The following is a 26,741-nucleotide window of genomic DNA, read 5'->3' on the forward strand; positions in this document are numbered from 1 at the left end:
ACGCTCCATTCAAGCATAGGCAGTAAGATTGCAGAGCCAATTGCAAGGTCTATTGCTGAGTATGTGTGGTGTGTGGAGTTGTAATATGTGGGGCATTTCTTATTAAGGATGCAACATCCGGATGTCGTGACAAACCTTTCAATGAGTCGCCCTCGAGCATCGGCTCGCACAGATCCCCAGATAGGGTTGTGAGCGTTAAAATCACCGGCTATGATGTAAGGTTCAGGTAGTTCATTGATTAGGTTTTCAAATTCGACATTGGAAAGGCGATAGTCGGGTGAAATGTAGAGAGAGCAAACTGTCACTAGTTTGCCAAAAACTATGGCTCTGACAGCTACAGCTTCGAGTGACGTCTGTAGCTGGAGGTACTGACAAGCCACAGATTTTTGGACTACTACTGCCACACCACCAGACGGCTGGATGCAATTTTGTCTGTCCTTACGGTAAACAATGTACTGTGTTAGGAAGTTTGTTTGTGATGGGCGCAGGTGTGTTTCTTGGAGACACAGTATTTGTGGTTTATGATTGGTGAGGATGTCATAACAATCGTCTAGATTTCTAAACAACCCCCTACAATTCCAGTACATAACACTTTCAGCAACCATGAAAATCAACAAAAGAGAAAAAAGGATCATGTTCTGGATCATGTTTCTTCCCCTCTTTTTAGCAGGCCGGGTTTCGGGGCCCTTCTGAGCAGGTTCACTTAGGTTGTGGGTCATTTCCAGGGGCAACGACTTTACTGGCCTTTGGTTTGGTTGGTTTGCCACGACCTGTGGCACTGCGGCGCTCCTGTGATGCCTCAGGAGCAGACGTACTTGGAGAGACATCCATGGCCTCAACCGCGGTTTCTGAAGTTGAAAGATTGTCAGAACCAGACTTTGTGCTAGAGGCCGTAGCCGCAGCACTGGGCACAGCTGGAACAGCAGTAGCCACAGGAGCAGTCTTCTGCTGTTGCACAAGTGCCGGAGACGAGGCCAGGTCAACATCGCTGACCTGGACAGGAATCATGCTGGCGGCCTTTCGCCCAGCACTAGGTCGGAGTGTAGCAGCAGAAGCCAGAGACTTTCTGCTGCTGAGTGGGGGGCTGCGACGGGACCAGGTCAGCCTCGCTGTACTGGGTGCCCGCATCTACCAGACGACGCCCCACCCCCCGGCGAGCTGCGTCTGCGTAACTTTTGCCCGATAGCAAGGCATGCTTCAGGCGTGCTTGTGGGAACGTTAGGTTCTCAGTGACTTTCATTTGGATTATTTCTTTTTCTTTTTTGAATGATGGACATGCACGTGAGAAGGCAGAGTGTGGTCCACTGCAGTTTGGGCATTTCACCTGTTGCTTGTTACAATCGTCACTAGTGTGGTCAGTGCTTGCGCAGTGAGCACAGATGGATCGGCCACGGCACGACAGAGTTCCATGGCCATACTTCTGGCACTTGAAACACCTTCGCGGATTAGGTATGTATGGACGCACTGGACAAGAAACAAATGCAGCATGGACTGATTCGGGAAGTGTTGGACGGTTAAAAGTCAAAACAATGTGCTTAGTTCGGATTTCCTCATCTCATGAACTAGTTCTCGTTCAGAGATGACGCCTTGGGTTGTGTTTAGGCCACGATGTGGTGTGACCGTCACTTTTAGTTGAGCCAGGGTGTCCTGTTTCAGGAGGTTTTCACTTTGGTTTTTTCTTTGTACTTCTACCAGCGGGTCACTTGAGGCAAGTTTTTTTGCATGGTACTCTTTCCCAACAATGTTCTCGCGGCATTTTGCAATGAGGAACACCGATGTTTTTGCTAGGGGTGCATTTTCTTCTTCGGAGTGTAACACAAGGTATTTGTTAAAGGTTTCGACAGGTGGAGCTGCTCTGATGCTAAGTACTTCGGTGCAGCCCCTTTTCAGGGACCGATCAGTTTTTCTTGGGATGGAAAAAGAAGCCATAAATACATGATGTACATTCGGTAGCAAGGCCAGCCGCCCACCACCGAGCCCAACAAGGGAATGTGACTTAACACGCTAGCCGTACCTTGCCACTATAATCCTATGCTCGGGATCGAGGGTGACATCTTTGCACAGGATTAACCCTCGCCACCTGGAAAAACTTAGAAATAAGGAAGAAATGAGATGACAGGACAGTGCTAGGAAAGGAAATAGGAAAGAGAAAGAGCTGAGAGGAGGACAGGAAAAGGCGACTGGCTGATTCCCCCCAGGCGGGTCAGATCGGGGGCACCGCCTGCGAGAAGCGGGGGCCGAAGTGGCGTTTTGCCGCTGCTGGGGGGCCGTAAAGGTCCAAAACAACCCCAACTTTGGCTCAGCCACCAGGTGTCATGTGGTAAAAAGAACCCATACCCGAAAGGGGATTGGCCCGAGACGAAGATTATGGAAGAAAAGGCAAAGAGAAAGAAGAATCAGAGTACGAGATGCGACAAGGATTTGGAAGGGGCCAATGAAGAACATACACGGAGTGATTAGGAGGAGGAGGAGGTTATCTGACCAGCAAATGGGAGCCTGACACGATAGGATGCGAGGCGAAGAGGAGGACGACGAAGTTGGAGTGGACAGAGTGGAACGAGGTCTTGGAGGAACGGTGGCAAGTTCGGGCCGTGCCCCACAACGCACCAGCGGCATCACACCGTTTGGCAGCGGGCTGCCCGGAACCCCTGATTACCAGCGGCTTCGCTCTGCTGGCCTCCTGCTGACCGGCGGCATCGCACCGCCGCCGACCCGTCGAGCCGTGCCCCCCGACGCACCAGCGGCACCGCACCGTCTGGCAGCGGGCAGCTCGGGACCACCAATGACCAGCAGCTTCGCACTGCCGGCCGCCTGTTGAGCCGCGCCGCTCAGCGAAGCCTTGGCATCGCACCACGGTCATCCGGGGACCATTGACGACCAGCACGGGCCATCGCGACGTGCTGCGACTTTCGGCAACGGGGAAGCCTACCCACCGGGACACGTCATCGAAATAGCAGTGGCTTCGACGTGCTACAGGGTGGGGCTTGTTTGAATTTGGCATAGACAGTTAATGTGCTATAGTTACTACTTGAGTAGATTTTTGATAGTGTGAGTTTGTGCGTGTTTCTTTTTGATGTAGTGTGATATGCTTGGGAGTTTGTCATGATCGCGTTTGTTCGAGGTTTTGGTCTTGTAAATATATTGTGTGGAAATCTAATGCTTCAAAACCGAGCCTCATTTCTCTGCCGCGTGAGACGCGTGACACCAGGTTCCCCTTTTCCCCGGACACGGCAAAGCCACGCACAGCCGGGACGTGGGTGGGTCCAACCCACATGTGCTCGGGTCCGTGGTGTTGCAAGATATGGGCAGTAGGCACCCCTGCGGAGCTCGGGACCATGGTGGCGCTACTCACCAAAACACCTTGAGTACACAAGGTGCCCCCTGCGGGCGCCGTATGCACGCTTATACTGAGGTTCAGCTGTACTACATCAATGTGATTTCCACCAGATGGCAAGTCTCACAATTCATGAATAGAAAGTTTGTAAACTGGTGCGCTAGCAACAATGGCAGGGCATCTGCAAAGTAAGCTACAGTGAATTTGGTGAGTCACTCATTCAAGTCAATGCCATTTCTTCATTTTGCAAGTACTTTACTGCAGCCAGATGACTGACTCTGAGTCGCATTGTCCACTGTTGATGGCTGCAAAGTGCAATTACCGACCGTGCTCGCCTGTCATGCCCAAGTCCAATTAGGCAGCAGGGTCACTTAATGGGGCTGGACCCCACGTGTGCAGCGAACACAATGCCAGCCATCCGTCAGACCCACCTGGCTCCTCCACCACCCAGTACCAGGCCTATGGACGTGCCCGTGAGGAACCGCGCCAGACGCGCAAAGTCCGAGTGCACGTTCACCACACCCTCTTGCACCTTCTTGTACACCTCCGCCTGCATGAAGCACACAGCAACTCCCGTTAGGCACCACTAAAGCAGGGTGGGCCACTGGGGAACGAGCACGGCACACAGAAGCCTACACAAGCTCCTGCACAGCCACAATAGGCTGTCACGTGTTCACTGCAACTAGTACTTTGTAACCCTCTCTAAAATATTCCTTGAAAACGGTCGCCTGGTTTGACAGACATTTCAATAATACTCCTTGAAAAGCACGTAAATGCTTAAATGCAACATGAAAAAGCAATATCAATGCACACGATTGATGCACAAACTATTAAAGGGACTCTGCAACACTTCTGATAAATGCTTTCACTCTTTCCTTCGCATCTGGAAGCATTGTGAAAGCTACACTTAACGCCAGCATGGAGTGACACTGCATCATTTGCTTGGCGCAGCAGATACGCGTTCCGTTTCAGCTTTTGCATTAGTGGCTTTCTTTTTAAGTGGCTATCCAAAAGTGGGTGGCAGTCAATAGGAGATGCCTTCATCCTGCACTGGACCTAAATAGGCCATTGATGATGATGATGATCGAATGTGTGCATTGCTGCAACTGAAGGAAAGCCGGCCAATAGCTGCTACATCGCTGTAATAATGTAATTCAAGCGGTCGTAGAACGCCAAGGCCAGGAAAGAAAAAGAAAAACATATTTTGAGCAAGTTTTTAAGTTATCTGATGGGTATGGAGTCGTAATTTTTGGCTGAGGTACTTTGCAACCCCCTAATCTAAGTACTGGATGTGTTGACTGACTACTTTCTGAAAGCATTTACGATGTAGAAAAAAAAAGTGTTGCAGGGTCCCTTTAAAGTATGCTGTGGAGCAACAATACAGAAATTTCCTCCTGCTTCAATTTCACGTAAAATCTTTGTACGTACTGTATAACAGTACAAAGTACCCCACAAATAAACATAGAAGAAGCAATCTACTTTTAAATCTCAATCCTTTGCTGTTTTTCTTTTTTTGCTCACATCTGCTGCCCATTTCTGGCCAGGTTTTTGACCCCCCTAAAAATGTATATTTTTAGGCAAGGTACACTACAATGCTTCATCTGGTGCAGCATTTTTTTTTTCCCAGAGCACGATGTACTAGAAGCTTTTCAAGGATCCCGTTTCTGGTTGGTGGAAGCCCTCTTTTCATCCACCGAGGGCCCATAGGGTTTGGATAAAAGAAACCTCACTCATGAGCACAACAGCAACCTAGACGAGGCCTATTCTGCTTTAGCCAGCTGAAGGACAACACAGGCTTTCATGGAAACTGCGCTGGGGCCTGTTATGAAAGGACTGTCACTGGCCGAAAGCTTGTGATCAAGTATAATTATCAACACGTACACGGCACTCAACTGACTGGGCTCAAAAGACCAAAAACCAGAGACAATGCTGAAAACTTTGGAAGAAGCGTGGAAGATATGCTAGCTTGCAGGGGAGAGAAATGGGTTCCACAGGGTGTGTGCCAAAACGCTAATACAGCCCAACCCACTTATAATAGTACTGGCACCGTCAACTTCGCTGTATGTTATGCAGTAAAGTGAACCACTTATATTGTAATGGTCCGTACAACAAGTGAGTATCACAGTGTCAGCCAACTCCAGTCATTGGACTGGGAGAGGTGCTGCCATGGCATATTAAGTGCCAGAACCACATATTTAAGCATGGCAGAAGTCCCACCCCTGTTAGCGCATTCTTCCATCTTTCCAGGCCTCAGAAATAGTGAACGACTGATGCCTTCTGTGAAGGAGAAGACCCACCACTGCTTCTCTCGCCTCCTGCTCCCAGCTGGCCCAGGAGATGAGAGGGCCAGGGAATGTCTTTCCAGTGTATTAAAAAAAAAAAAAAACATTGCAGCATTGCATTATTATAGCTACCTAACAAGGTCCCATAAGCTGGTGTTAACCAACAAGGTAAAAAAAAAAAAAAAACTGCTTTAGTAACATGCAGGCGGCACTGGCAGTATGCGTTGGGCTTACAATCCGCTGATCTTCTTTACGCAGCTACTCGGCTTGTTCGGGCATGCAAATGCCAGTCAACCCGGACCGTTTGTCGGAGGCCTATCTGCGCATGGCCACCGTTCAAGACACCACGTGTCTTGCCTGCCGCGACCAACGTCGTTGGATGGACTATCTCACGGATCGTCTACGTCATTGCTTACAACCGAGGATGTCAGCCTGCAGGCGGCGCCATCGTGCAACTGGACTACATATAAGCAGCCTCCGTTCCTCAAGCTCAGTGGGCACGGCGGCACTGGCAGTATGCGTTGGGCTTACAATCCGCTGATCTTCTTTACGCAGGTGAGATTACCAAACGAGAAGTGTATCCGTTCTAGCGACCCTTTTTTGCTTGTGCTGCCGTGCCCACAATTGTGTGTCATGATGCGTACCACCACGTCTGTACTAAAGAAATTGTTATTACTACTCGGTGGAGATATTGAAACAAACCCTGGCCCGGAATTCGCGCAAATCTGCAAGCAGCTAGAAGCAACAGCTTGCGATATTAAGGAAATAAAAGAGACCCGATTGGCCAACATAGAAAGCAAAATGGATACCCTCACGCGACTGGAACGAAAGGTCGAGGCTTATCAGGAACAAGTGGCCTCTATGAGTGCTCAAATCCAGGTTCTAGAGAATAAAATTGATGAATTAGAAAACCACAGCAGGAGATCAAATTTGATTGTTTACGGCATACCTGAGGTTGAAAGGGAGACAAACGAAATGCTAGAGCATGTAGTGAACAATGAAATCATTGAGGGCACTCTGGAACTGAAACCGGTTGCAATTGAACGGATTCATCGTTTAGAAGGCCAGTTCCAAACAAGACACGACCTGTAATCTTCAAACTGCTTGACACGAGAGACAAGAGCAGTATACTAAAGAACGGTCATAAACTGAAAAATACCGATTTCTCAATTGGTGAGGATTTTTCCAAAAAAGTTCGAGATGTACGTAAGAAACTGTGGGAAAGCGCCAAACCGAACCGCGATAAAAAGGAGAAAGTTGCATTAGCATTTACCAAATTGTACATAAACGACAAAGCCTATGTCTGGGACAGCGATAAAAATGAACGAGTACCACTACAAAAAAAGGACGCCATGAACAGGAGCCGCCCAATGACACGACTCCAGTCATCGGCGCAAAGCACATCACGCTAAGCAAGAGTATACACCAAACGAACCGCTCTGTACCCTTTAACAAACACTGCGCACCAAATAACATAAACATTTGCAAGGAACGACAGCTGCGAATCATCAATTTAAATGCACGAAGTGTCAATAACAAAACAGAACAGTTCGAAATTTTGTTACTGCAGCATGACCCTCATATTGCGGTGGTCACTGAAACCTGGTTGCGCAGTGATGTAAGTGACGACCACGTTTTCCCTCCTGGTTACAATATATACCGGAAAGATAGGGAATCTAGGGGGGGGCGGGGTTGCCGTTCTGATCAAGAAATCAATAGAAGCCGTCTTTATTGATAATCTTTTCGGGCTTGAGTGCACATGTCTTAAATTGTCTTGTTGGGGATACAGTTTCATTCTTTATGCTCTTTATAGACCGCCGGATGCCGGAACTGATTATGTTGCCAAATTGCGTGATCACATGCTTCAGTTCCAAAATAGCAAAATAATACTGATTGGTGACTTCAACTTCCCAGGAGTCAACTGGGAGCGTCTCCAGACAGACTATGAACCCAACAAACAAATACATATTTTGTTCGATATAATGCTTACTCACGACTTGATTCAATTAGTTAAAGAACCCACTCGTGTCAAAGGTACATCCAGTTCTGTATTACATCTTGTATTCGTTCACCGCGACTTTACAGAGAGTACAGTAATAGTGGAACCAGGCTTGTCAGATCATCATCTTGTTTGTACCTCTCTGCCATTGGGACGGTCTGTCAGTACTGATAAATGTTCGTCACGCTCTTTCAAAGATTATTCACAAGCTAACGATGAATGTATAATTGAGCATTTGGAATCCTGTCTTGATGATTTTGATGGAGACGACGTATGCGCCCTTTGGAAAAAATTTAAAGAAATGTGCCAACATTGCGTACAAAATTTTGTGCCAAATAAGCGAAAAAGAGTCTGTAAACACACGCCTTGGGTAACCCGCAAGATAATCCACCTTAAGCGAAGAATTAAACGCTTAAAAAAAAGACATGTACAATCGCCCGATGTAGAAGAGATAAAGAATAGTTTGGCACGTGAGGTTCGTTGCTCCAAAGACTATTATTTTAAAACACTGCTGCCTAATTTTATTAAAAACGACCCAAGTAAATTTTGGAATTACATTTGTGAAAAAAAGAAGCTGGTGAAAGAAATTGTAGTGGATGGTTCTGTTGTTTCAGACCCGCAGGCAATTGCTCAGCATTTTAACCAGTACTTTCAAAGTGTATTCTCTGGTTCTTGCGCATGTATGCTGGCGCATACCACAGTGTATCGCCCTTCTGATGTTAGCTTTATTTCTTACTCTGGCGTGTTATCTATGCTTTTGAACCTTAATAGCAAAAAATCATGTGGCCCCGACAGCATTGCAAACATATTTCTTCGTCGCTATGCTGAGCCACTGGCTAAATTTCTTGTTGTTTTATTTCGTACTTCTTTAATGTATGGCGTGCTCCCCGAAGACTGGAAGATAGCTCTGGTTGTACCTATCTTTAAAAAGGGTGACCGCCTATGTTTTCGGAATTACCGTCCAATATCTCTAATATCTTCTTGTTGCAAACTAATGGAACACATTATCGCCACTCGCATTCTTGAATACTTAAACGACCATAATATTCTAACAGGTTTCCAACACGGGTTCAGGAAAGGGTACTCCACCGTCACACAGTTAGTTACAGTATTTCACTCGTTTGCACACACCTTAGACAACACCGGTCAAATAGATGCAATTTTTCTAGACTTCAGTAAAGCATTCGACAAGGTACCACATGACAAATTAATTCTTAAGATGCGAAATATTGGCCTCCCCGAAATTCTGGTCACATGGGTTGGAAATTACTTGACAAACCGCAAACAACTGGTCACAATAGATGGGATAAAGTCCGGCTATCTTGATGTCACTTCGGGAGTTCCGCAGGGAAGTGTGCTGGGTCCATTGCTTTTCATACTGTATATAAATGATATTGTTAATGTAATTACCACTGGTGTGCAAATTCGGTTGTTCGCGGATGATGCAGTCTTGTTTCGGGATGTTTCATGCTGTGCTGATCAGTGCGAACTTAATACCAATCTTACTAATATACTTGAATGGTGCAAGAACTGGGGAATGGTGTTGAATGCCGACAAAACACTGTATCTTCGCATAACACGAAAGAAAGTTCCGTACGACTATCAATACACACTAGGAACATCGCCATTGAAACAAGTCACCAGTCATAAGTACCTCGGTGTCACACTAACCAGCAATCTTTCGTGGAATTTACACATTGACAATATTTGCTCATCTGCCTTTCGTAAGCTATGCTTCTTAAAACACAAACTCAGAAATTCCCTTTCTAACGTCAAGCTCCTCAGCTACTTTACTTTTATTAGACCTAAGCTCGAATATGCCTGTATAGTCTGGGACCCCTACACTAATCACAACATCCGTAAAATAGAAAGAATTCAGAGAAAAGCTGTAAGGTTTATTTACTCTAAATACTCCCGCACTGATTCTCCCGCACAAATAATGCTTACTAACAATATCCCAAGCCTCGAATCCAGGAGAAAGTGCTTCCGCCTTGATTTCCTTTCTTCACTAAGCAAAGGTGCACTGTCAATTGACCCATCACCGTTCTTGTCACCGTTGTCAACAAGACCTACTAGGCATCACAACCCGAACGCTTTCACCCCATATTTTGCTGCTACTGACACCTTCAAATATTCTTTTTTTTCCGCGTACGATACAAGAGTGGAATGAATTACCCCCTGTATAAGTGCCTTGTTTGCTTGTATTGTTTGTATTTTTCTGCATTTTATCTTCTTGTGCCCCCCTGCTTGGACCTAGCCATGGTCTGCAGTATGTATTAAATAAAATAAATAAAATAAAATCATTCCTCCTTTCTGGCAAGCTGCGTTGAGTCGGTTTGGGCACGCACTGCTTAGTCTACACACTTGGTCTGCAAAGTTATGCTTCCATGTTGTTAACACATTCGCTGCGGCATGCTTTCATGAGGTCTCAGTTACGTTCGTAGTGACCGACCAGTGGGTCACGTGCCTATGCCTGTTTCATTTGCTCCAAAAGAGATGGTGCTGCTACTTTTCTTGCTGGCGTTCAGCGCGTTTATTTGAAAGCTACAAAGCTATAAGATACAACGCTACAAAGTTACAAAGAGATATAAGATACAAAGCTGAAAGATAAACGATACAAACACAACAGAGAAATAGGCCACCACTTGAATACAATAGTGGCGCCCCACGTCTAATGCAATATATATATATATACTATATGTATATTGGTTGCACTTTCAAACCTGACACGGCAACACATCACAGAGCGTTTGCAAGCATGGGTCACTGGTGAGTCACACCGCACCCGGCACGAAAACAGTCTCATTGAGTGCGCTGTGGGTCACCGGTGGGTCATGGAATTTAGCACCAGAAAAGTATTCTTCTGGCAATTTATAACCTCATGCAACAAGAATCGTATCTCTTCATTCACGTGTGATGAAGTTATCGCATCCGCAAGCAGATGCAGGCTCGCAACTTCACTGCCGTGTAGAAGCAGCACAGGCGGTGACCCACCGGTGACCCACGACGCAGTGAATGTGTTAAATCCTGGGTAAAAACTTAAACTGCTGGCACTTCAATACTGTATTGTTATAACTCACGGGTTACACAACTGGTGTGCGTACTGATAAAAAATGCCCGCCGTGGTGGCCCAGTGGATAAGGCAGCCCATAGATGTGGGTTGGTTCCTGACCGCAGCTGCTGCTTTTCTGATAGAGGCGAATGAAACGCCTGTGTGTAGAGATTTTGCCACATGCTGAAAATTGCAGGTGGTCAAATTAGTCCACAGCCCTCCCCTACGACATGCTTCATAGCCCAGGTGTAGCTGTGGCGAGTAAAACCCCCAAAATTGGAATTTTCAAATTTGAGCCCATAACAGATAAACCACAAGTCGAGTAGTTTGGTTCAGAAAGAAGCAACACTTTGTTATAGTATAGCAAAATTTAGTACCTAATTTAGGGTAAAACAAGATTTTTGCTTTTGGCACTTCACAAATTCAGTAGTTTGTGAAGCAAACAGCTTAAAACAGCGTTTACAGATGAATGCAGTTTACTCTTTTGCATTTCTTCTCGTACTAGTATCCTGACAGAGTGGTAGTGGTGGTAATTCCGGCTGAATAGGAGCAGGCGCTGCGGGAGGGTTTACAATGAACACATCGAGAAACAGAAATCAGTTCGTTATGTCCATTGTTTGCTATATCTGGACATTATATCTATGTATAGAAATGGTAACGGGAAATGGAGATTTGTTCGTTATAACCGGGATTTCGTTAAAACTGGGTTCACTATAAGCGGACTATACCGTAGTAGCACACTCACAATGCGGGAGGGCGAGTGGCGCATGAACATGCGCTTGGGGCAGCGGATGTGGTGGTGGGAGGAGCACCAGGAGCGCATGTTGAGCCAGGCCACCGTGCTGCGCGGCTTGTCCGCTCCTTCCCGGTGCAGCAGCACCAGCTCCTTCTGGGTGCGCTGCGCTATGCTCTCCGCCTGCTTCTCCAGCTGTGCCCAAGGGGGGAGAAGGAGGAAGAGGAGGAGGAGGCCCACTACACTCCCAGCTCCGAAAACACGGGCCTGTTCAGCTCGCCAACAGCACCACACAGATGCACACGTGGGGAGCAATGGCGGCAGTGGTTGTCAGATGCTGTTACCAGTTGTGTACATCCTTGTGCGGCTCTGCTAATATGCTGCTACGCACTAACCATACGTTCTATAATATGCTGCATATACGTGCTGCACTAGTACATAGTACTATAGAGCAAAAGTGCAATCATACAATTGTTTTCAAATATCAATCCCGTGAGCTAATTAGTGCAATGAAACTTTGAGCTAGCATTACCCTTTTATCCTAGCATACATACTGCTATACGGCTTAAGGAAGCTGCATTAAAACTTGCTTTACAGCCATTTTCTCATACTCCTCCTGGTCACCGAAAGCCAACGGCAGCATCACATGATTTGTTTTAAAACAGCAGCTTGCTAATCACCTACAGCAGTGATTGAAACAAAACTAGAGTGAAATGAAACCAGAGTGAGATGGAATGAAACAAAAATACAATTGTCTTCCTGGTCAAACATGGCATAATTTGTTTTCAACCACATGTACTAGACCACGGCTCCGACTCATTTTCAAGACCATTATGCCGCTGTAGAAATGCTCGCAGATCAGGATCCTTCCTCGCGGCAGGAGAATAAATTTGCAAAAGCAGAAATTTAACACAATGTACGCAATGCACTTTGGCTTGGAGATTATGCAAATTAGTGCCACCCTGAAATTTGTGCCTGCTGTACTTAAAGCACCGTACTAGATGCGCAAGAAGCTGTGGTTCTGACTTATCTAATCTGCTACATCTCAATTTGACTGCTCATTTGTGAGATTTTTTAAATTCCTTAGCTACTTTGTGAGCTGCCCAGAAGTTACAAATCAGAATGCTGAGACATTCACACACACATTTCAGCCAGACATCACACGCATTCTGAAGCCAGAAATTATGTGTCGCGACATTCACACAGAGGAGCAGATCTGAGGTGCTATTCCAGAAGGCCCGAGACAGAGCGGAACTTGGGAGACACGGGCTCTTGCGACGCTTATGTAACATGATGATAACATTTCGAGGTGAAGTTCAAGCGCTTTGAAAATGCGATTCATGCTATTCGCTGATTATTGAGCTATTTATCATTTTCACCAATCTAATGGGATCTGAGCCAAGCTTTATTGAGCTGCTCCTTTTTTGTGCATTCTCCTTTGCGCAATAATAGCTCGAGGTCTCTTCTAAATGTTCATGTTCAAGCATTCTCTTCAATCTAATGGGATCTGAGCCTAGCTTTGTTGTGCCGTTTCCTTCATGTTGTGCATTCTTTGCTCACTATACCATGTTGCACGCACCCCTAAAAGGTGTCGTCGCTAAGCGGAGCTGCAAGATGAAGTGGCCCCTCCCTCGTGCACAGCACCATGCCCACAGAGGAAGATGGTCATGGCAAAATGTGCACGCTGGTTCAACCACCCATTAAATCAGCAAAAAAAGACCGACTCCTCCCATCTCCCCCACTCTTAGTGAGGCACAGCCAGTGGGATCTCCCCTCTCCCTCTCCCTGGCAACGCAGCAGTGGGATACCTGTCCGACGAGGGGCTCCTGGTCGGCCAGGGCCACGATGAGGATGCAGTCAGCCTGCCGGATGCAGCGCTGGGTCCACGAGGTCATCTGGCTATCGCACTGGTACAGCAGCACCCGGTTGCGGTCCTCCTGCTGGCCCAGCCAGTTGCACAGCCGGTACTCGTTGGCCCTGCGCCGCCACCATGGTCACCTCCACAGTCGGCCTTACTTAAGCACGACAACTGAAACATGTCGAGTGCATGTTCTCCAGCCAAAATGAAAGAACATCACTCCAAACACCGTGCACTTTGCCGGCAGTGTCGTTAAAAAATTTATAAATGCATATTTCGGCTCCACCGACGTTATGTAGGCTGCACAGCCACCAAAATCAATGCATCATTATGCTAGCAACCATGGCGGTGAACTACAATGCAACTTGCTTGTACTGGCACATGCAGATAAAGAAATACTATTTAAAACATTGTTTAAGCTGAAACAGTGGCAGGCGGAATACTGCATGCCAATGCTTTGCACTTGAGCCCGTCTGCATAATATGTTTTGTTTTAACACCGACAGAGGGCTCTACCAGTCCGTGCAAAAAAGAAGGCTGATCTAGTCAAGAATAAAGGTAGCAAAGTAACACAGTAATTGTGGCCACTGACAGCTATGCCAGAATAAATAGATCACAGAATACATTTTTCTGTGAAATATGAGCTAGAATGAGCATATTGTTTTTATAAACATTGAACACCTGTAGGGAAGTAGCTACTGTCACCTGTGCTTGAATGCAAAGGCAGCAGCCCTTAATGTTATTTGATGGAAAACTGTTGAAAGGAAGAAAGCAATTACAGTGAAATCTCGTTAATTCGAGTCGCAAGGGGACGCCATCTCAGCTTGAATTAATGAAGGTTCGAACTAATGAAAGTGAAGGATAACAGCAGCACACTGTGATTCAGAAGCAGTAGGGCATGATAACAGTTTGATACTTGAAAAAGTACATGATCACAGTCTGCCTGTTGCTGTTTTCGAAGGTGACAGCCAGCCCTTTTCGCTCTAATGAGCAAATGTATCGGAAGGTTTTCTTTTTGCCTTCTTGGAAGCTGAAGAAGGGACGAGTGGCTTTCAATCCAGCCATGACTTCCGAGCCGACAGCTGCACTGGTGCTGCGTCGTCGTCCTCCTCATTGTCACTGGCAGCCACAGGTTCTGCGCTTTTGACCCGAGAAATGATATCCTCATCTGTCAGTGCATTGCACACCACTGACGTGACGCCCTCATCGACGCAGTCGGCAAAAAATACGAATTTGAATTTTGAATTTGAATTTTATTGGTGCAGCAGCCAAATTTGGCTATAATGCGCCAGACACAAGGTATATATCTTGAACACACTACTGTAAAAGGCTCATGAAAAATCATGTAAAGTGGTAAAATTAGAGTTTCTGTAAAACCTTGAGTGCACTGAAAAATTTAAAAACCACTCATGTAAAAATGACGTAACATGGTAAAATCAAAGTTTCTCTAAAAGCTTGATGGCACTCAAAAATTTAAAAACCTTTTCCAAGAGAACCAGGGGTTCATCACCTAGCAGTAAATCAGGGTGCAATGGAATGTGAAATGTATAAAAGTGGGAAAAAAAATTCACGACGCTTGTTTTCATAACTAGGACACTCGATAAGTATGTGTATTACTGTAAGGCGCTTCCCACATTGCTCACATTCTGGAGGGTCTTCTCCCAGCAATAGGAAGTTGTGGGTCAAGCGCGTGTGCCCAATTCTTAGGCGACATAACACCACCTCTACAAATCCTTATGTCTGCAGCTCCGCCACTCTCCCAGGTGCGGCTTCACAAGGTGGAGCTTGTTTTCATTGAGTTCTGTCCATTCAGACTGCCACTTTTTCGTTATTGATAATTTTAGTCTCCGTCTGTAATCCTGGTAGGGTAAACCAGTTTCTGTCACCTCGAGCTCTTTTGTCTGGGCTGCGAGGGCATTTGCCTTTTCATTGCCGTCAATTCCTACATGACTCGGTACCCAACAGAAGCTCACGTCTAAGTGATTTTTGCTACAGTCCATCAGTTGGTTAAGCACTTGTTGGACAAGCGGATTTTTGGTTTTGTTTCCTGAACACAGGGCTACTAGTGCGCTGAGAGAGTCAGAGAAGATGATTGACTGCGGTGTCCTTTCAGTGCATACTTTGTTTAAAACGAGCTGTATGGCATGCAGTTCGGCAGTGAAGATACTAGCGTCAGGTCTGAGCTGCTGGCATTCTTCGTAATTAGGTCCAATTGCAGCTGCTCCCACATGCCTTTCTCCTTTAGAACCATCTGTGAAGTAAGTAGCACATCCGAAATACCTGAACTGGATATCTAAGAACTCTTGTTGCAGTAGTTCCTTTGGAGTGTAGTGCTTATTGTACTTCAGCAAGGAAAAGTCACATTGTGGCTTGCGGTATTCCCATGGAGCATAACCGGTTCTGTGGGTGACCAGCATGATATCATCTACATAAAAGTCAAGGGCTTCATTAAGAATGCGGTATCTGAAAAACATGGTTGGAATAATCCGAGGCTTGTTGGTAAAGAGAGTTTCAAAGCGAGGTTTCAAAAACAGCTGTCGACAAGGGTGAGTAGTGCAGGAAAGAATTCTCATCATGTACATGTTTCTGAGGAGTACTCTCCGTTTGTTAAGTAACCATTGATTGGTTTCTGCATACAGGCTTTGCACCAGAGATGTCCGGAAAGCTCCGGTGCTTATTCTCAATCCTGAGTGGTGAATGGGGTAGCTTTGAGTACAGATTCGCGACCAGATCCATAAATAAAGCAGCCATAATCCAACTGGGAACGAATTAGACTGTTGTACAGCCGCAAAAGGCAGGTACGATCTGAGCCCCAGGTTCTATAGGATAAATGCTTTAAGACGTTCATTGATTTCAGACATTTTTGTTTTAGATAATTAATGTGGCTTTTAAATGTCAACTTTTGGTCAAATATTAGACCAAGAAATTTGTGCTCAGTTCAAACAGGGATTTGGGCTGATTTAATGTGCAGCTGAGGATCTAACACAATTTCTCGGTACAGACTGAAAGGCACACAGACTGTTTTTTCTGCACAAAAAATATATCCATTTTCCTCGGCCCACTGCACCAGACGGTTTATGCCAAGTTGCAGTTGCCTTTCGCAGGATGCTAAGTTGCACGAGGAAAAGCTGATCTGAATATCGTCCGCATAAAGCGAATACATCAAAGATTTCGGTATTACATGTGCAACTGAGTTTAGTTTGATTAGGAACAATGTAACACTAAGAACACCTCCCTGAGGTACGCCAATTTCCTGAGTGTACACATCCGATAATACTGTTCCAAATTTCACTCGAAAGGAGCGATCGGAAAGGTAACTTTTCAGCATTCCAAGCATTCTGCCTTTTACACCATAACCCTGCAGATCTAGAATTATACCATGTTTCCATGTGGTGTCATAAGCCTTCGACAAGTAAAAAAAATACGGAGACGCAGTGTTGTCGTTGAATAAAGGACTCCCTAATTTTAGTTTCTAAACGGAGAAGGTGGTCAGATGTTAAGTGCCTTGCATGGAAACCAAACTGAAGGGCATCAATAACGTGATTTTCTTCCAGAAAGTGAGTGAGCCGCTTGTTGATCATCCGTTCAAAACATTTTCCGAGGCAGCTTGTCAAGGCAATTGGCCTGTAGCTTGCTGGTTCACTACGGTGTTTACCTGGCGTCAGTAGCGGGAGCATAATGGTTTCCTGCCACGCTACTGGAAAGTAGGCTTCATACCATATTTTATTGAAGAAATGTAGTATGGCTTTTAAGGTTCCTGGGGTCAGATGTCTTAACACTTCATAATGAATTCGGTCTGGTCCTGCAGCCCTGCTTTTTCCCTGAGCAATCGCCAGAAGTAGTTCAGCCATGGAGAAAGGTGCATTATATGCTTCTTCATTACTCAAGAGACCAGTTGGCCTCCTGCAACTTCCACCTTTTGGTGCGCTCTGGTAGCATGGGTATCGCCGGTGTTGAGTCCAGAAAAACTGGGTAGTGGTCACTCCCGAGAGGGTTTTGAAGTGTTGACCAAGTGAAAAAGGCACAGGGATGGCGTTGCAAGAGAGATGTCGATGCATGATTCGGTGCGGGTTGATGAGCAGATGTAAGTGGGACTCCCATTATTGAATAAATGCAAAGGAGCTGCCGACACTACAGCCTCGATAAGTCGGCCTCGTGTGTCACTTCTAGCACTTCTCCACAGTAGATTGTGCGCATTGAGATCCCCCAGCAACAGGAAAGGCTCAGGCAACTCATCTATGAGTCTGAACAGATCATTCTGGGTCACTGAAACGGTTGGTGGAATATACAAGGAGCAAATCGTGAAGGCTATTCCAATGTTTGTTCTAATGGCTACTGCTTCCAAAGTGGTTTGAAGCTTCAGTTCGTTTGTTGGGATCGACTGGGGAGTGACGATTGCCACTCCTCCAGAAGATACAAGCGAATTTATCCTGTCTTTGCGGTAAAGATTGTGTTTCCTGAATGGATTATTGTGCATAGAAGACAAATGAGTTTCCTGCAGACAGATAATAGACGGTTGGGACTTCTCCAACAATTCATGAATATCATCTATGTTGCGCAATAGGCCACGACAGTTCCACTGTATGATTCGCACCATGCCGGTCTTTTCGGGTTTGCTCTCCTGTATTCAAGGAGGTGTGGGTGGGGTCACATCCATCTCCTCCTCCGCCTCTTTTCCACTGCCTCCTGTTGGACGCTTAGGCTTTCCACGGCCCTACGGTACCCTTTGAGGGTCGGGGGGTTCCCCAGGCCGTTGCCGTGCAGGAGCCGCACCTGCAACAGTGCCACTTGTGCACTGCAACAGTGCCGCACCACCTCTGCAAAAGTTCCTTTTTGCTGGAAACTAAGCCTTCTCTTAGCCTCGGGGTATGACACATTCTGTGTGGTTTTGATCGTCATGACTTCTTTTCCATTCTTCCAGACCATACAGGATCTAGAGTACACACCATGGTTACCAGAACAGTTAACACACTGGGGTTCTTTTTCGCACCTTTCGTTCTCATACGCTTTTCCTCCACATCTAGCGCATGTGGGTTTGCCGCGACATGATCCAGACCCGTGCCGAAACCGTTGGCACTGAAAGCACCGCCTAGGGTTTGGGATGTAGGGCCGCACTTTGCAACGCAGATAGGCTGCATTCACTGAGTCTGGTGGTGTGGTCGAATTGAATGTCAAGACTACATGCTTGGTCTTTATTTCCTTTCCATTTTTCCTGATCAATATTCTACGTGCTGCGATCACTCTTTGTTCCGCCAGTTCACTCTCAATCTCCGCATCGGAGCAGTGGAATAGCTCGGACTCGGAGACCACGCCTTTAGAGAAGTTCAGTGAGCGGTGTGTTGTCACTGTGACATTCGTGTCTTCGATTTTTGAAAGCTCCATGATTTTTGCACTTTGTTCTCCGGTGTGCACTTGTACCAGTACGTCACCATTCTGGAGTTTCCTGGCATTGTAGTTCTTCCCTACTAGTTGACTGATCGCTTTGGCTATTGCAAAGGGGGATTTCGTCTGCATGGGTTCTTCGACTCCTTGAATAACAAATAATCGTGTGAAGTTGTCCTGTTTTTTTGCGGGATGTACTGTGCAGTCACTTCGGTCTGGGCCCTTTTCAGGGACTGATCAGGAGGTGTTTTGCTTTTCGCCATGTGGATAGCTGGTGTTTTTCAGTAGCCACGCTGGCCGCCCACCACGGAGCCCAACCAGGGGAGCGTGCAGGTAGTTACGCTAGCCATACGTGGCCATTTATGAGAAGTGGTCTAGGTAGGCCATTTCGCACAAAGTTAACCCTTGCCGCCTGAGGATAAGAGGAAAAAAACAGGAAAAGAGTAGGTGACAGGACAGCCATGGAAAGACGACAGGACAGAAAAAGAGAGAGTGAGGAAGATAGGAAAAGGCGACTGGCTGCTTTCCCCAGGGCGGGTCAATCCTGGGGTACCGTCTGCAGGAAGCAGGGGCCAAAGTGGCGTGTTGCCGCCACCAGGGGGCCGTAAAGGTCCAAAACAACCCTGGCCTTGGCTCAGCCACCAGGATGCCCTTTTCCCTGGACACGGCTAAGCCACGCACAGCCGGGGCGTGGGTGGGTCCAACCCACATGGGCTCGGGGTCCGCGGTGTCGCCACTACCGTCACCTTGAATAGACAAGGTGCCCCTGCGGGGTCGGCAAAAAATACGTCCCGAGAAACATCCAATATGGGGAATTTAGATTGGTTTTCACCCAATTTTACCTTCTCTCTTTGTTGTAGCCTTGTGTGTAGGCACCGGGTGCCTTCCTCTGGTCATGTGCTAAGCGCCAGGCCGTCGGCGCGTAGTTCGAATTAACGGGCTTTTTCACACATAGACTTCTATAAAGCTTGGCCTCACCAAGTTGTACAGTTTGAATTATCCATAAATTCGAATGATTGAAGTTCGAGTTAAAGGGATACTGAAGCACTTATTACAAAAAAAGAGCTTTTGCTCCCATTTTATTATTTTTCATGCGGCGAACTCGAAAATCAAGTCAAAACTTCGCATAAACTATTACAAAGCCCTTAATTTTGGCAAAAATGAACAACGGGTGCCTAGGGACATTTGGCGAACCTCACCGCCATTCATGATTGGTCAAGTCTTCGTGACGTCGTCGTGAGGACCCTCGGAGGAGGCGGAGCACGAAATGCGTTCCCAGCGGGTCGTCACGGTAGAAAACGCTGTATTTGCAATTGTTTAATAGATCCCACGATGGCCAGTCCGAGTAGTGAGTTTATCGTACACCCGTACTGTTCGAGCCTCTCGCCCGTGCACGAGCGGCGACGGCGACAAATGCCGGCGACGATAACAACACTTCCGAAGACAACGTGTCCCAACCAGCAACGTTCACCCGCCTGGGAAATCTTGACTGGTACGTATTAAATGCATGTCAACACATCAATACCGTGCGAGGAACAAAATAAACAAACGCATAACACTAGTACACAAATACGTGTAGACATTCTCGCTAACAAGGTGTGGCAACACATGCGTGCGTTTCCGTGCCGCTGGAGGGGCGATTCTGACGGCGTTGCTCGCCCATGTGTTGAGAATTTTAGCTTCACGTGGCTTTCAGTAATGTATGGGCGGCGTTGTCGACACGGTTAAGGCGCGTTCACACCAGGCCGACACGACGACGGCGCGACGGTGACGCCGACGAGTCGACTGACTCGTCGACCGAAGACGGCAACAAAATCGGTCACCCGACCGGTCGCCCGACGCGTCGTCGGGAATCGACCGAGAAGCGAAAACTGCTCCCCGAACATCCGTGCTGCAATGAATGCGGCTCTATTTTGATAGTTTCGGGAGTGTAGTAAACTCAGTAAGGTCAACGAAGTCCATGCAACTTAACACTAGCGCTAATGCAATCCGTATTTTGGCTTTCGACGCTTCGGCTGTGTTCTTTGGCGACGCCGCTACCCTGGAGCTGCAAGCTGTAAATGCGTGTGCATCGGATCGCCTGTAGAAAACGCAAGGTCAGTTTCGTGCAGAAGAAGAGTTACGTAGGGTAATTTGGGTAATAAGGAATCAATATCGGCCAAGGTTTTTAACGTGAAACGTAAAACCAAAGTATGGCAGGCACTATCCCTGCAGTGGGAAATCGCAGTCGCAGCCGCGCACACACATTTTTGCGAGTGCTTTCGCGAAGCAGTGGAGTTGATGGCGATAAGCTATTGTGGGGGCTTCGGAGAACCTTGCTGTGCAAGCGCTATTTAAGAAATTTCAGTTTACCAGCCAGGAATTCTGTAAACCAGCTAGTAAACACCGACATGGACACGGAATGATGGGCCTTCATCTATTACCCAGTCTATTTTGCACCGCGACAGCATTTGTGCGGTGGCGCAGTGCTCTTGCACGTCGCACCCGTGCGCTCAACTTTGAGGGTTCAATGGACCTTTTTCCAGTACCGGTCCCTCTAGCGGCCACCACGGCGAACTAAAAATGGCAGTAAGGCACGCCACCAACAATTTTAAGCTTTCGGAGAACTCGTGCACAAAATATCCTGGCCCTGCAGTCTCTCCCGCACTCACCCGTCACCCCTACCTTTCACATGAATGTCATGAAAGCAGGCGCACGTTCTCGTGACTAATCTGCAGTGTTCGAAGCGCCCCTTTTCTGTATTTTTTTTTCCCTTTTCGTTGCCCCCTCACTGGCAGCCATGTGCTGGCAGCGTGGTCAGCCTCAAACGTCTTTGCCCCTTTTCTTAGAAAGCCATTATCGTGTGCACGTACGAACCCACCACGAGGTGTCGAAAGAGAGAGCAAAAAAAGAAAACCTGCAGCGCTAGACAGTATAGCCGCTCCATAAGAAGAGAACTGAAGGGCGCCCTTTTGTTTATTTTGCCCGAGGCGCCTGCCAAGAATGGCGGACCGGCAGCCCGCGCATGCGCGGCGAAGTCAGTTTTTTTTTTTTTGAGTGGTTTTTTTAAGGGGTAGGGTTTGTGTATCCAATTTGTGAATTATTTTCTGCGCTGATTTTGAGAAGCACCTACATTTGCAATGGAAAATTTACTTCGAAACAGCGAGTGGCATTTTGAGCCACAACAATTATTTTCCCTTTTCTTGCACCGTGTTTCTCGAAAATGCGGTACCATGGTGCAAAGTAAGGCCTTCTCTATTAGAGGAGGTTAAATTTCTGCTGACGTATGCACTAATTTATATGCAAATTTTAAGTGTTACAGAGGTCTTTTCGCCGGGGGTTCATCCATAACATCCATATTATTACTGCCGCGGCAGCAGCGCACAGCTCTTTTTTTCTTTGTCCGTAATCCAACAAGAAGTTGAGGAGTACATACAGTACAAGCAGCGACACGATACACCAATTTTGATTAGAGAAAGAAAGCATGGTGGAAGTGAAAGAAAGATCTCCGGCGCAGAGGCGAGGCGGCGGAGTCAGCCGTTGCGGAGCCGTTGGTGTGGGGCGTCGCGCGGCCGTCGGTGTGGTGTGACCAAGGAGGTTGTATAAAACTCGTTCGAACCCCCTTTCCTCCTCCCGCGAGCGCGATGTTCGAACGAGCGCGCTTTCCCGCGCACGTGACGTCACCTCGCGAGCCGACGCGCCGGCGGGCACCGACTGTCCCGCCGCCGCTGTCGCTCCTCTTCGCCTAGGAACCTGCCTCCTCTCCTCCGCGCCTTATAACCGCGTCGCGCACGTTTCGCGGGCCTCTCTCTCTTGCTCTCGGGGATCGCTCTCTTGGCTCGGAAAGGAAATAGAGGCCAGCAGATAGGGAACTCGAGGGATCACGGTTCATCCGCACCCTCGCCGCCACCCGTCCGGAGCGGGGCCCCTGACCCCAATCGGACGCGCGAGGTAGGCTAGTCTCACCTCGCCGGCAGCCCCGTGTCGCCTCAGCCGTCGGGCCCGCTTGAGGCCCGGCCTTGAGGCGTTATTATGCGCTTTACCACTCGGCCAATAAACCCCCTGGTTCGTCCTTGCTCTTTGGAGCCTGTCGCCGCCTTTTTCGGTGAGTCGAACCCGTCGCGGAGTCTCCCTCGTGGACGCCGCGAACTTCTCTGGGGCATTTTGGATGGGTCATTTCCGGGCGTAGGGGGAACACCCTGAACCCCACTTAGGCCCACAAGGGACCAACGAGCCGACGTTGGCGCTCAACGCCTCTGACGAGGCTAGCCGGGGTAGTTTGCTATCCCGTAGCTAGGCCCATTATGCCCACATTGGCGCCCAACGTGGGGCCCGAACCCACGACCCTGAGATTAAGAATCTCATGCTCTTCTGACGAGGCTAGCCGGGGTCGTTCGCTATCCCGTAGCTAGGCCCATTATGCCCACATTGGCGCCCAACACGGTATCGACACTGCGATGGCACAGGCCCCTTTGTTGGCCTTAGTCCATGTGCGATTTCCTGTGAGGTGAGCGGTTCGGCTACCGAGCACGACGCTTCGGCGTAACGTGCTCCCGCCGCTCACCGCTGTCCGCGAACCGAGGCAGTTATCGCCCAACCCGCGCCAGCATTTGGCTTTTGGGAGCACGGCGCTTTTCGTCGTAACGGGCTCCCGCGGCTGCCCGCCAACCGAGGCAATTATCGCCCGACCCGCGCCAGCATCTCCTGCGTTCTGTACGACTCAACGTAGTGGCGATCCTGAGCCTGCAAGCTTGACGTACGATTTGAACCTGGAGCATAGCCATACGCTCGCTATGTCGGAAACGAGAACACCTTTTGCTCGGACGACGTTAGCGTGCGGCCAATGTATCTCCACGTGCAGACGTCAAACGGCCTTTGTGGCCAAGTTTGCGCCTCGCTAAGGAGCTCCCTTGCGCCTCGTCGAGGAGCCTCCTGCTCCGACGACGACAACGCGCATTCGTCCTACCACGTGCAAGCGCCTAGCGCGCATCGCACGCGTGGACGCCAAGGCCCTGTGGCAAAAGAGCACCTTTCGCTCCCACGACACGGCCGGGACAAAGTAGCACATCCCCGCGCAGGCATTGCACGACCCTTTGTTGTCGATTTTGCCCGGCGCGTGTGAGATGCAGTACGCTAAGCCCGCAGCTAGGTCCATTTGGAAGCACTCCTTTGTTTCCCTGGCGTAGCTCGCCTTCAGATCTCGTGTTTCCAAAGCACGGCGGCTCGCTCGCCGTGTAGTGCTACGGACTACTTAGAGATCGGGTCACACGTTCTGAACGAGTTTGACCGTTCCGTCGACCAAAGTTGGTTCGTAGTGGAGACGGACCACGTGGCATTCAGCTGGCTTAAGCGGATACGCGAACCACGCGTGCTGGCCATATAAGCTGCGCCCCGTGAAAACGTCACCGTGCGCAATGGGAGCGGTAGCACCATGTGGTGGCGGACGCATGTCGTGAGCCCCCGTGGCCGCTTGAATGTTCCTAAAGCGCCTAGCACCCGACTGGCCCCGTAGCCACGTGCTGAACGTTGGCCAGTTGGTGCGAGCCCCGAAGGGAATGCATTAAGCGTGCAAACGTCGCAATTCCCGGGCGATATCGCATACCGAGCAGACCCATTGTCTGCCGGTATTACATCCAGCAGAGACGAGCATGTGACCGGTGATCAGAACGATCCGTGTTGTTAATATGTATATATGATTTTAACTGGCTCTGTGTGAGCGGGCGACGCGGTCGCCGGAGGCTGGTAACCGCTTGTATTGTGGTCAGCCTCGAGCGCTTTGCAGCTCGTACTGCTACAGGCGTGTTTTTTTTTTATCTCTCGGATTCGTATCTGCTACACGCTCAATGTCTCTCGCTGAAGTTATCCCACCGAAGGAAATTCCCCCTGAGAGTTTCACGGTGGTGAGCACCCGCAGTTTGAGGAAGGTATACGATACTTCCGTGACTCGCGGGCGGCTGGGCGAGTGGCCGCAAGATTTTGCGATGTTGTGCCGCTCTACTACCTGGCCAGGCATGTAGTGAGCTGATCTCCACTATCCTCGCTCTTGCCGTTGCGCTGAAGGAAGGGAAACGCGAACGTGGCGGCAAATATTAGCCTCCGTCGCTAACCCGGAGTTCCTGACACGCGCTGCACTTGACGGAACATACGACCACATGCTCGAATGTGTTCGTCGGTGCAATCGTCGAAGGGAACACAGCCACGAATATGGCAATCCCCAAACGAGAGGCGCACCCGGGGACCACATGTTGTCCGCCGGCATCGCATTTGGCAGAACAAACCTCCTCCGAACGCAGCTGAAAGGTCCGCTTTGGAAATATGTAAATAGAACGTCGTTTGGATCTGTGTGAGTCGCGCTCCAAGATGGAGTGCGACTCACCGCTGGTGTTGCGGTAGGTCCCGTGCGCTATGGAGCCAGGCTGCTGCAAGTACGTTTTTTATTTTTTGCCTCGGACCCGTGCTTGCAAGGAGCGGATGGGAGTTCTGCCGACAGAATCTCACCCGATAAGCCCCCACGAGGCTCAGCGAGGGTGGCGATTTGCTGCAATCTGAGCTTCCCCGACTCGCGACAGGCCGGATAAGCGAGCGACCGTAAGACTTTTACAAAGTTGTGTCACTCTGCTAAATAGACCGGCCGCGCACACAGCGAAGAAGCTTTTCTCTTCTCGCTCGTGCCGCGCATGCCAAAGCGCGAAGTCTGGATCCCGCAAGCTATCCCACTTCCTGCAGCCAATCGAGAGGCGCAACCACAGCAAAAATACGGCGTACGCTTTGGGACTCCATCCCGGGGGCCGTAGTCGTCGATTCCTTTCGGGCTGCCGCTGTTTGCTTCGCTGATGGGCGACATTTTCGCCCTGCAGAAGCACTAGCCATGCGCGATGAGGACAAAGGACCGCGATATTCACCCGTTTGGCTTTTTCCGCGGGCCTGATCATGCGTCCTCACGTCCGAGCGGAACGTTGGCGCGGGGCGACGTTTCCGCCCCATGACCAACCCTACCGAGCGCCAGTGAAACACTCGCGCCGAACACTCGTGCCGCTGTCGCCTATGTAATGCCCCTCCCCCCCCCCCTCTTTTCTTTTTCTTCTCTCTCTCTCTCTCTCTTTTCTTCCTGTGTTTCTCTTTCACGCCTTTTCTATTCCACCCCTAACCTCCTCCCAAGTCTTTTATCCCCTCTTCCCCTCCCCACCGCACTGGGTAGTATGCAGGTGAGCTCCCTACTGAGCTCAATAATATCCCCAGTGCACTTTCCTTTCCTTTCTTCCACCAAATCACTTCTTTCTCTCGAGCGCCAGTGAGCGCCAACGCCGCAGCCACGGAGAGGCTGCCAGGCTGCTTCGCGACGCCCGGCTGGGCAGCGAGTTTCCCTCCTCTTCTCAGTGGCGGGCGGAAGCACGTCACGTCAGGCGACGGCGCCCACGTGACACGCCAGGTAGACCCTCTCTCATGGCGGATGTCGGAGAGACACCGCGGGAGAATGGCACGCCACGTTCTGTGACGCCACTCAATCGGCGGCCTAGGGAATGACGCGGGCCTCACGCCCTTCATTCCAGTATTCTTCCCTCCAAGCCATCGTCGCCGATAGCGACGGTTTGGAAGGGGGGAGGATGGCCGCCGACGAAGCGAAACTGGGAATGCCGGCTACCTTCGATGCGACCGCTGTTACGCACTACACAGCCGTTAGCTCTCCCCAGTTTCTCGCGGCACCGGCGTTACGGCCACTTTTTCGGCCCGAGCCTTTGCGTGCCCCTATCGCTGTTCCCGGCAGGTAGTTTTGGGTTTCGCCTTTCGTCTCCCTTTTGCAGCACTGTTCCTTGGCTCGGTCCCCAGCCCGGTCTTCTTCAGTCTTCAGTTGCCGCACCCCACACAGCCCTTGTTACACGTCAGCCTGCATCGACCGGCGGCTTCAACGTCGCCACTCGCCATGGCCATGGCACGCCTCTGCAGCTCGGGCGCTCCAGCGCTTTCTCGGGGCACTCCCTCACGATGCCTCGCACGGCGTCGCTTCCTGCGGCCGCTCCCTGGCGCCTCCACGGAGTGCACCCTGGGTGCTTCTTCGGGATCTTCAGTCGGTACGGCACCCTGCGGCTGCTGCCACTCCAACCTTTGGTGGCCCTCTCCTGCTG

The 26,741-nt window shown here is 49.1% G+C and overlaps 1 protein-coding gene across 4 annotated transcripts in view; it reads right to left on the reverse strand.

Moving 5' to 3' along the window:
* Sws (patatin like phospholipase domain containing sws) overlaps positions 1 to 26,741 on the reverse strand; it is a 180,110-nt gene that overhangs the window by 56,652 nt on the left and 96,717 nt on the right. For all 4 annotated transcript variants that reach the window (XM_077673128.1, XM_077673115.1, XM_077673122.1 and 1 more), the window contains exons 22-24: positions 13,209 to 13,377; positions 11,413 to 11,595; positions 3,766 to 3,884 (exon numbers count right to left, since the gene is read on the reverse strand). In XM_077673128.1, coding sequence (XP_077529254.1) covers positions 3,766 to 3,884; positions 11,413 to 11,595; positions 13,209 to 13,377 — 471 coding nt within the window. The remainder of the gene's footprint in view (positions 1 to 3,765; positions 3,885 to 11,412; positions 11,596 to 13,208; positions 13,378 to 26,741) is intronic.

This window comes from Haemaphysalis longicornis, unplaced genomic scaffold (genome assembly GCF_048455015.1).
Source record: "Haemaphysalis longicornis isolate Haplotype H1 unplaced genomic scaffold, Haemaphysalis longicornis Haplotype H1 scaffold_1, whole genome shotgun sequence".
Taxonomy (NCBI): domain Eukaryota; kingdom Metazoa; phylum Arthropoda; class Arachnida; order Ixodida; family Ixodidae; genus Haemaphysalis; species Haemaphysalis longicornis.